This window comes from Protopterus annectens, chromosome 8.part1 (assembly GCF_019279795.1).
Source record: "Protopterus annectens isolate FY-2018-M chromosome 8.part1, PAN1.0, whole genome shotgun sequence".
Taxonomy (NCBI): Eukaryota; Metazoa; Chordata; order Ceratodontiformes; family Protopteridae; genus Protopterus; species Protopterus annectens.
Genome location: NC_056742.1, coordinates 262,007,299 through 262,017,769, shown reverse-complemented (window position 1 = coordinate 262,017,769; position 10,471 = coordinate 262,007,299). Strand labels below are relative to the sequence as shown.

Here is a 10,471-nt window from a genome sequence, read left to right as displayed (position 1 = left end):
AAGACCCTAAATGAGGTATGTTCTTCATAAGGAGGTACAGTTGAGACTCTTCAGAGGTATGACGTGATTCTTCTTGCATTAACTGCAGAAATATTGAATATGCATTAGCTTCCCGATCATGCAAATCAATCAGCCAATGCATATTCATTAGGCGTATATCGATGTTGTCACTTAAGGCGTGCAAGGAAGAAATGCTACCGCGCAGTAGTACGAGATCCTTGAAATGTATCACGCATTGTTTTTTGTCCCTTAGTTTTGTCCTGGGCAGTCTCTCATAAAATTTTGATTTTTTATTTGGTAAGTCAGCGAAGAGCACATTCATAGAATGATGCCTGACATTAAAATGTCACCGTTCGTGCTTAGTGTTCGGAAAATGCACACTGCTGCAATTCTATATATTTTTAAGTATAATAGTTAAAATAGCTTTGTCACTGATGATACGGCATCTTCTATGACGACAATCCACTGATAAACCATAACCATCGTATTAAAAATTAGATTCTAAGACAAATGACATATAATACAAAACTACCAAATGCACCATATATACAATGTATAACCTTTCTACTTCCGTCACGACTATAGTACGTCCTCATCACGTGCCATCTCATATTACTATAGTTATACGAGCTGCTTCTTTTTTCTTGCTGGTGATGTTCTGGGGTGGCGTAAAAAAGGCGGAAGTAGGAAGTAATAGTAGACCCCAGACGTGAAGGTGCCAAATAATTTACTTGATATATTTATTAGATTTTTCTCCCAAGAAACGGAGGCGTAATGGACGGTGAGTGTCTGATAAAAACCGTTGGAGATTACTTGAGTATGGGTGCCTGATGACTTTTTGGTCATGGTTTAAGAATTGTACTACTTTCTCTTCACTTGTATAGAAAACTCTGTAAGTGTATTTGTTTCCATTCACTTGCTGTATTGGAAGTATTGTAATTGGAAGGGAAGGGGAGAAGAGAGGGGAGGAAGAGGAGGAGGGCATACTTTAAAGCACTAATCCTTCAATGATATTGTTTAGGTTTTGAGTGTCGGTGAACAGTGTTTCTTTTCCCCGAGTACGCCCTTGGCAGAATAGGGCAACTGACCAGCTGTTTTAGCTTGTCACTAAAATTTGTGAAAAGAAAAACTCTGTACATTTTTTTTAAGTATTAGTTTTTAACTGCAGTAATGAGAGAATAATATTTAAGTTGATGCCACTGTATTTAAATAAAAAATCATATCTAATAATTTTTATGATATACATGTTTTATGGTTTGTGAATCATCAAGTTCAGTTAAAAATTATATAACCAGCTTTGTGGATTGGAAGGATAAAGCACTGACTATGGTGCAGGTGAAATGAGCAGATCAGCTGTTCTAATGCCTGTAGGAGCTGGCCGGGAGGATGAGAGTGAGTAGCTGCTGCTGGCCCACCCATCTGGGTAGTGGGAGTGTACTTCTCAGCTGTCCAGATATCACAGAATGTCCAATATTTTGTGTCCTATTGTTAGTCTGTTTCTCTTAAAATTTGTAGTTTTGTGGCAAATATTTGGAAATTGATGACATTAAATAACGACAGATATTTGAGTCAAAGTTCATGTTCAGAAAAATGCATGCTAATGCAAAACCTGTTATTTTAGCAACTTTCAGAATTTTTAGGGACAATAATTAGTCTGTTTCTGAATTTTGGACCTTTGTCCCACCATTATTTTTTGGCTTTGTCCAGATTTCTTGTGCTAAGAGTTTGATAGGTGTGGAAGGTGGTCCTGGCCTGCTACACAGATGACATTTAGTGGGCACACTAAGTGTTACACCTACTGTAGCAGTCTGAGTATACTGAGTTCACATTGGCTGTGTAGTGCTTTTGCATTTTTAAGCCGAGGGGAGATTAGCATTGCGACACACACTTCTCGGGAACAGCAATAGTTAAGCTTGAAGGAGCTGAAAAGGGGTGAGGCTAGGCTACCCCAAAAGCAAGGTGGCCCATTCCCTACTGCCTGACTCCAGCTAGGGAACAGAAGATTTCTTGGGATTCCTGTGCAGGAACAATTGGGCCATAGGAATCTTGTCTGGTACCCATCCCCCTAGAAAAAATGGGCTGTTTGGGTGCAAGTATAGGAGCCACTGTATAAGGTTTTGCGAGGGAAAGTTATGCACATACATATGTGGGTGTTTGTGATATATGTATGTATCTATTTGTGTGTGTGTCTGTATTTTTTTTTTCTTGCTCCTGTTGCCTCAGTGGAACATTGTAGTCTGTAGTAGATACAAAATGCTGCCAACTGGTAAAATTTCTACTTATGCAGACAGCCTGCTTAAAGAGGAGTTTATTCCTCAGAATGTAATATTTTTTTTGTAGCAATGAAGTGCAGTTTTCCAAAAAATATCATATTTATTTCTTACGCATATGAGGGATAAGATTTGAGGAATGCATACATTTATGTAGGTGTATTTCTGGGTGAACTCCTATAGCCATAATGTTTGATGTGTGCGTTATATCGTGCACGTGTAATTCAAAATTTATCTTTAGTGTATAGGACTTGAGCATTTAAGTTATGCCTGTGCAAAGTACAAGCCCTGGATGAAGTAAGTCTGTGTGTGTGTCTCTCTCTCTGTGTGTGTCTCTCTCTGTCTCTCTCTCTCTCTGTGTGTCGGTATGTGTCTAGGTGTCTGTGTGTGTCTCTGTCTCTGTGTTGTGGATAAGTCCTCCCTCATCTATGTAGGACCTTTACTGCACCTTTTTAATTATACAGTGTCTGCTGAGGATGTGCAGCCTAAGGAAAAGTTAGACAAAGTTAAATAAATTAAGTTGTTTTTGACACTGTGCAGTACACACTGGACATATTTTGTTATTAATCAATGAATGATTTTTATTTTTTTATTTATTTATTTTACATTTGTTGACCGGGCTAGTCCAGCTGGATATATGTCCATTTTCAGTGGTGGCCCGGGGAGAAAAGCTCCAATGGTTATAACAAGTTTAGAGAATACAAAATAAATAACAAAACAAAACAAAAACATTGAGCATAAAAGATAGAGGAAATATCCATAACAAGATAATATTCCTAAAGAAGTTATTAAATAATTGCAGTAAGCAAATTTGATAATATCAAAACATAGTGTAAATAATACATTGTCTTACTAATATGGACGACAAAGTATTTTTTTTTTTGTCATACAGTATACATGAGATAAGTTATATCTACAAAGATGTTATGTCAGTGGGGATTAGTCAGGATGCAGTAAAAGAGAAGGAAGTATTGTGGTAGAGGAAAGGAAGAAGGAAGGTTAATCAGGGTTGGTACAGGAGCAAAGCCAGTATTTATTAAGATGGATTTCCAGTTATCTTTTAAAGAGTGGATTAGTCAGGATGCAATCAAAGAGAAGGAAGTATTGTGGTAGAGGAAAGGAAGGTTAATCAGGGTTGGTACAGGAACAAAGCCAGTATTTATTAAGATGGATTTCCAGTTGTCCTTTAAAGAGTGGAAGAGTGGACAAAGATGAGATATTGGATGGAAGTTTGTTCCACATTTTGCCAACTGAGTTGGAAAAAAGGCAATCTCCTGCAGCATTAATGGGTTTGGTACTATTAACTAGTAGTTTGTCTGAAGAACGTAGTTGTTTCAGGTTGTTGTAGGGAGTAAGGAGGTTAGAGAGTATAGGTGTTTTGGATGGTTGATATAGAATTTTTTGAGCTTTTAAGAGCTGTTGATAAATGAGCTTGTTAGGAAGTTCAAGCCATCCTAGTTGTTTTAAGTTCAGACAGTGGTGAGTTCTAAACTGGGATCCTGTGGCAAATCGAGCAATATTATGGTAAGATGTAGCAAGTTTCTTAAGGTTACTTTTAGAGAGATTAGTGCAAATAGGGGAAGCATATAGCAGGGTAGAGATGAGGTGAGATCGGGCTAAGGTGGTCCGGGCTTCAGGTGTAAGGAAGGGTTTGATTCTGTAGAGGGATCCAATCTTTTTGTTAACTACTTTTATTGTGTTGTTGATGTGACAATCAAAGTTAAGATTATTGTCAATAGTAATACCTAGTAGTTTTGTAGAAGAATCAGGAGTAATTTGAGTGTAATCAGTGGAAGTAATAGAGAAGTTTAGGGAAGTAGATTTACGGGTAGGTGAGAACAGTAATAATTTGGTTTTCTTGGGGTTAAGGAGTAGACAATGGTCAGAGAACCACTGTTCAACAGTGGTAAAGTTTTTTTGGGTAAGAGATTGGAGTTCAGTTTGAGAGGAAGCAGTGCAGATTATAGTGGAGCCATCTGCATATTGTATGCAAGTGGTGTTAGGGATAGCTGATTGGAGGTCATTAATAAAGATAGAAAATAGAAGTGGGCGTAGGATAGACCCTTGAGGTACTCCTAAAGAGATATGAAGGAGGGTAGATAGTGAACTTTTCCAGAGTACTGCCTGCTGATGGTTTTCAAGATAAGAAGTAAACCAAGTTATGGAGGAGGGATCAAGTGCAAGAGATTTTAGTATGTGCAGAAGAAGTTTATGGTTAACCATGTCAAAGGCTTTTGATAGGTCTATGAAGAGAGAAGGTGAAAGGTTATTGATGTTATGGTTATAGTTGATGGAGTTTGAGAGTAATGCAGTAGTAGTGCTGTGGGAAGGTCTAAATCCATGTTGACTATTGGCAAGTAGGTTATTATGGAGAAGGTGGTTAAGTAGTTGTTTATGGATACATTTTTCCATGATTTTAGCTATGGGTGATGAGTGCTATGGGACGGAAGTTAGAGAAGTCATTAGACTTGCCCCCTTTGTGTAGGGGAATGACGTGGGATATCTTCCAGATAGAAGGGACAATACCTTCCTTTATAGATCTATTTATTAGGATATAAATGGGATAGGCAGTGGCTTTGGTTCCTATTTGCAGGAATTCTGCAGGAAGCTTGTCTGCAGATGGGGTGGTAGGTTTAAGTTTTTGGAGTAGAGATTGGATGTAGGAGGTAGATACAGGTTGTAGGTGAAGGGGAGGAAGAGTAGTTTTTAAAGTAAGTGAGAGTAGTTTAGAAGTGTCAGGAGAAAGGTGGTTTGCAAGAGTTTGGATGGTATTGGTGAAGAAAGAGTTGAAGTCATTGGCTATTTGTGTGGGATTGTCTGGGTTAGAATCCTGAGGGTTAGGTGTGATTGCCTGGCCAGGGGATAGAAGATTATTAATACTAGTCCAGAATTTTTTAGGTTCTTTTTTGGTGGTTTTCTGTAATTGAAAGTAATAGTTCTTTTTATCTGTCAGAATAGCTTTTTTTGTGCTGTTTCTCAGCTCCCTAAAGTTTTGGTGGTCAGTTTGGTTTTTAGTAGACTGCCATTTATCTCAAGATTTATTTCTGAGAATGATTTTTTGCTTGGTATTCTTGGTTGGCCAGGGTGCTGCTTTAGTTTTAGATCTAATGGTACGACTTGGGGCATGGTGATCTAGGATAGATAGGATTGTAGAATTGAAGTATTCAACTGCTTCATTAAGTGGGAGATGTTTTAGTGGGACCCAATTACATTGTATTAGTTCAGCTAGAAACTGGCAGAGTTAAATTGTTTTTTAGTACGTAGAGTTTTGTAAGTGGTAGGTAAGGTTAGGTTAGTTTTGTATCTAATGATATAGGTTAGAGAGTGGTCACTTAGATCATCTGGAAGGGTGCCTGATTTGTAGGTTTGTAAGGGAGTATTAGTAAGAATCCAGTCTAATGTGGTTTCAGTATTGTTGGTTTTATTAGTTCTGGTGGGACTATTAATGAGTTGTTTGAAGCCATATAGGTTGATATAGGAAGTGGGGTTAGTACTGTTACAGGAATGCCAATCTATGTTAAAGTCTCCTAAGACTAGTGTTTTTTGAGGGAGTTTGGTCGAGAGTAGGTTAAGGATATGTTGAAGGGTGCTGATATTATTTCCAGGAGGGAGATAAGCACAAATGATATTTATGGATTTAGTAGTATTGACTTGAAGTTTAGAGCTGATTACTTCAGCATTATTGTCTAGGGTAAGAGTCAGATTTATAGTACTAATTTGGAGTTTTGTTTTATACAGAATTGCTACCCCTCCTCCCTTTTTGGCAGTACGATCAAGTCTAATGATGTTATAACCAGGAGGGGTGATTTCATTGTCATTAATTGAAGGCTTTAGCCAAGTTTCAGTTAAACATAAAATATCAAATTGATGGACTTCTAGAAGGGCATGGAGTTGAATAGTTTTGTTACAAATACTTCGTATATTGAGATGGGCAATAGAGAGAGAATTGGTGGGCCTGGATTAGGATGAATATCTCCATCTAGTAGAAGGTGGAGGAGTATGAAATATTTTTGTTGGGGAAGTTTATAGAAGGAGTCAAATATTTTCCTGGATCTAAGTTTTAGTTTGAAGTGTGCTAGTCTATGGTATTTGGCTAATAGGTAGTTGGGTTGTGTGGTTGGGTTTAAGAAGGTAGGAGATAAAGGTGATGTAGGTGTAGAGGTGTATTTTGAGGGAATTGAAAGAGAAGAATTCAGTAGGTGTTCGTAGGAGGTTAAGAGGTAAGTAGATATAAGAGAAGATATAAGTAGCAGGCAGATAAGTATTTTAAGTTGTGGATGGATGGATGATATAGGCATATTAATTTGTATGGAGGTTAGCAAATAGGTGGGATATAGTTTGAAGGTGTGGTGTGGGGTAGAAGTATGAGAAGGAAGATAGGGGAGAAGGTGGGTTTGTAAAGTAGTGGGTGAGGTGTTATGATAAGGGAGGAGCTGTGTTAAATTAGTGGGTGTGGTATTGAGAAAGAGGGTTGGGTTAGTTAGGGATGTTAGGAGTCTGGAGTGGACTGGATAGGGTGTGTCTATTATTGGTGTAAATGTAGGACCCCTGGGGGCGGGTGGGAATTGGGGGCAGGGTAGGGGAGCGGAGTGAGCCCACAGGGCGAACGGAGCGGGTAGAGACAAGAGAGTGAACTACTAAGGAAGACAATCAGTGGAGTGAGAGAATTCAGCAAGTAAGGTAGAAAGTGAGGAAGAAGTAGATGTAAGTTAACAGGCTGGTATAAGGAAGATATATATACCTGACAGAGAGGTAGAGTATAGAAAGTAAGTTGTAGGAAAAGGGTGGGAGGTGTATGAGTGTCTATGAAGAGATTGTTAAGGGAAACCAAGATGTGTGTCTCTTTTTTTATATCTACAAAAAAAGACTTGGAAAACTCTTCAGATCTAATTAAAGCCTGACTAGGAGCATTGAGTGTAAAACAGCATAATGGGATGCCAGTTTGTCATATGGTTGGGGAGCCTCAAAGTGGTGAGGCAGAATTGTTGTTTGCATTTTTATGCTGCTTTATATGATGTTTGCTTTATTAGGGTAAGGGATGTGCACACCTGCACCTAGGTTGGTAAATGTAGTTAAGGGTAGATGGAGCAATAACCATATATAGTGCATGGCAGTGGTGGGTGCAGTCTGGCATTTGGGTACAATGCAGAGCTGCCATTTTGCAAAGTGTCAGTATTGCATAAATGTCATAAGTAATACATTTTGCATGTAATTATTGTGTGCTTTGCATAATTTGTGCACGCTAGTCTCCTGAAAGGGCAGGTCTTTTTGCTGACCTTTCTCTTGTTTAGGGTGTCCCCTGTCCTGCCTGTGTATGATGTAAGTAGGTGTGACTCAAGCATTCCATCTAACAGCTTCGTGGATGACTGATGGTTCTAAATGAGCATATGTACATTGGCTGGCTCATTCAGAACTTTGGGCATTGCATGGAGTACATTGTATGTTGACAACATTCTTCCTATTCACAGTTTGAATTTTGGGAAGGAGAGTTGGTATATATCGGGTTGAAGTGATGTGAACTGCAGAAATTATGGTGGCTTTTCGTGTACTTTTCTTTTAAGGCCAGAATGGGGTGAGGTCAGCTGTTTGCAAAAGGGAATGTCTGTTGCACTCACTTGGATTCAGGTCTTGTGTGCTTGGGCTAACTGAAAATTTAGCTTAAAGTCTTCATGCTCTATTCTTCTTCTTGATATTTTAGATCCTCTAGCAGATTCAACAGCAGTTTTAGTTTTTGTGTGGAGCCATTCATATTGTGCAGTGAGCACTTTCTAAGTTCCTACCCCCTCTGCACATTGTGGTTTGCCTGTGTACTGTTTTATTTATTGTTTGATAACCAGATAAGTAAGCTGGTACAAGACGCTTTTCAAACATTACCTAGGTCGTCGGGCAATACACAGAAACAAAGCACATCAAACCAGAATCAACAGAATTGGTGCAAGCAAAGTTGTAACATAGGTAGTTATGATGAGATAAGCACACGCATGAAGGACCAAAATTTATGTACAGTTTTTACATGATTCCAGTTTTTACAGTATTAATACAAAAGTTCATTTGCTGTGGTTGACCACCTGATGGGTAGAAAAGACCCAGGGTTAACCAGCATCTTTCAAACATTTACATTTGTGCTCCTTTGCCAGATGTTCTTTTAGGTTATATTCAAAGTCAGACAGATTGTCCATTGAGGTGATGTAATTAGGTAGAGAATTCTAAAAAGATGGAGTAAGTTTATGAAAGAGCTTTTCATAAATAGCTGATGGGAATTGAGGTCTGGTGAGTTTGAGTGAGTTTTTGAAATGCATGGAGTAGGGGCACTCTGCACCAAAAGCTTGCCAGCAGAGGATTACGGTACCTGTCATGTAGTAGTCTATCTGTAAGTTTATTAATCGGCTATGTAACCTTTGCAGGGTCTGGAAGCAGTTTGTTTTGCTCTCTGAATGGATATGCAATAATGCCCTGTAGGTGTAGCTAAGTGACTAAATCTGAAAATGTTTTCAGCGGCTTGAAGCAATATAGTACTGTGAATTGATAATGGAGCAACTATGGTTAGTGCATATTCTAGACTGGGGATTAAAACATTGATGGCAACCGCAACATGCTTTGAGTGTAAAGTTAGAAATGGAATAGGCCACTTTAAGTTGTTGTATAACTTTGGTGGTGGTGACTATCCATATGGCTTCAAAAAGAACGGGTGTTATCTAATAGAACATACAGGCATTTTTTCGTACAGAATGCTTGTAAAATGAACTTATTGTGATTCTACAGAATTGACCAATTACCCTGCAATAGTCATTATATCTCCTCTATCCAAAATCCTTGGAAGATGCATACATAAAGAAATTATGGATCACTTGCACACAAACTCTTAACCAACACCCAGCATGGCTTTTGTCCCTCCCACAGCACCACCGCTGCATTAATAGCCTTCAACAGTTCTGTTAACCACCACAGAAATAATGGAAAATTTGTATCTGCTACCTTTCTTGACCTTTCAAAGGCCTTTGACATGGTGTCACATAGTAAACTTATTTAAGTTCTTTCTGAATTTAACATCAGTAAGCACTCTATCTCTTGGTCCCAAAGTTACTTGCCAGGTTGCCAGCAAGCAGTCCAGTGGCTGAAAGACCTCTCCCCTCTCCTTCCAGTTACAGTAGTAGTTCCCCAAGGCTCCATTCTAGGACCACTACTTTTTTCACTTTTCATCAAGAAATGACATACTTCTCTCTTCATGCCTCCGTTATCCAGTGTGCAGATGACTCCAACGTAATTTGCTTTGCGTTCTCCCCTGATGAAATGCATTCAATTACACAAGATTCATTTCTATCAGTTGAAGCTTGGCTAACAAACTCCAATTTAATTCTAAACCCAAACAAAACTAAAATTCTATTTAACCCAACAAAATTCAGCTCAGTAAGTTGCTCCTTCAATATATGTCCAAAAATACGACCATAATTTCTCCTGTATCTCACACCAAACTCCTGGATGTTGAAATCGACTGTAATATGACATTTGACATTCATATTTCCCAGACCATAAAAAAGTCCATAAAAAATTGGGTATTCTCCACAGAAATAAACAATTCCTTACTAAACAGGCAAAGTCCACCATTGCACATAACCCATCTCATATCTACACTCCTGTATGCTTCCTGTATACTCACAAAGTTGAAAAAGAAAGTTGAAAAAGACTGAAATCAGCAAACTCCATTCCAAGTGTGCCATTGACTCTCCCTTCAGATCGTATCATTGCTCAGCCCTTAAACAATTTAATTGGCTTGAACTTCTACATATCCTCCTTTATAATCAACTGATCTTTGCTCACATAGTCCTTTACCAACCTGATAAAAACCCTGCCCTACAAAATGTAATGCTCCTGTATTCAAACAACAAATCACTCTGTTCAAGTAACGGGCTACTACTACAGGTAACTAAAGCCAATAATGCAGTCGGTGATTCCCTCTTCTCCAACTTCATATCCAAAAAAATGGAACTCGCTCCCCACGATATGGTATCCCAATCTTCCTTAACATAATTTAAGCATATGCTGAAAACTCACCTGGCTGATATATGGCTATGCTGCTATGCCAGCCCTGGTTGATTTCCCCCATAATTGTAAAGCTAACTAAACCACTGCATCAACTAAACTACTAACGCTATCCTTCTCAAACTTGGACTCAGCTCATTCTGCAGCACTAGATATTATGC

The 10,471-nt window shown here is 38.6% G+C and overlaps 1 protein-coding gene across 1 annotated transcript in view; it reads left to right on the top strand.

Moving 5' to 3' along the window:
- The first annotated feature begins 571 nt into the window (after positions 1-571).
- The window catches only part of CHMP1A (charged multivesicular body protein 1A), a 451,574-nt gene continuing 441,674 nt past the window's right edge, over positions 572-10,471 (top strand). Inside the window, exon 1 of the mRNA XM_044081850.1 lies at positions 572-781. Coding sequence (XP_043937785.1) covers positions 775-781 — 7 coding nt within the window. The 5' untranslated portion in view covers positions 572-774. The remainder of the gene's footprint in view (positions 782-10,471) is intronic.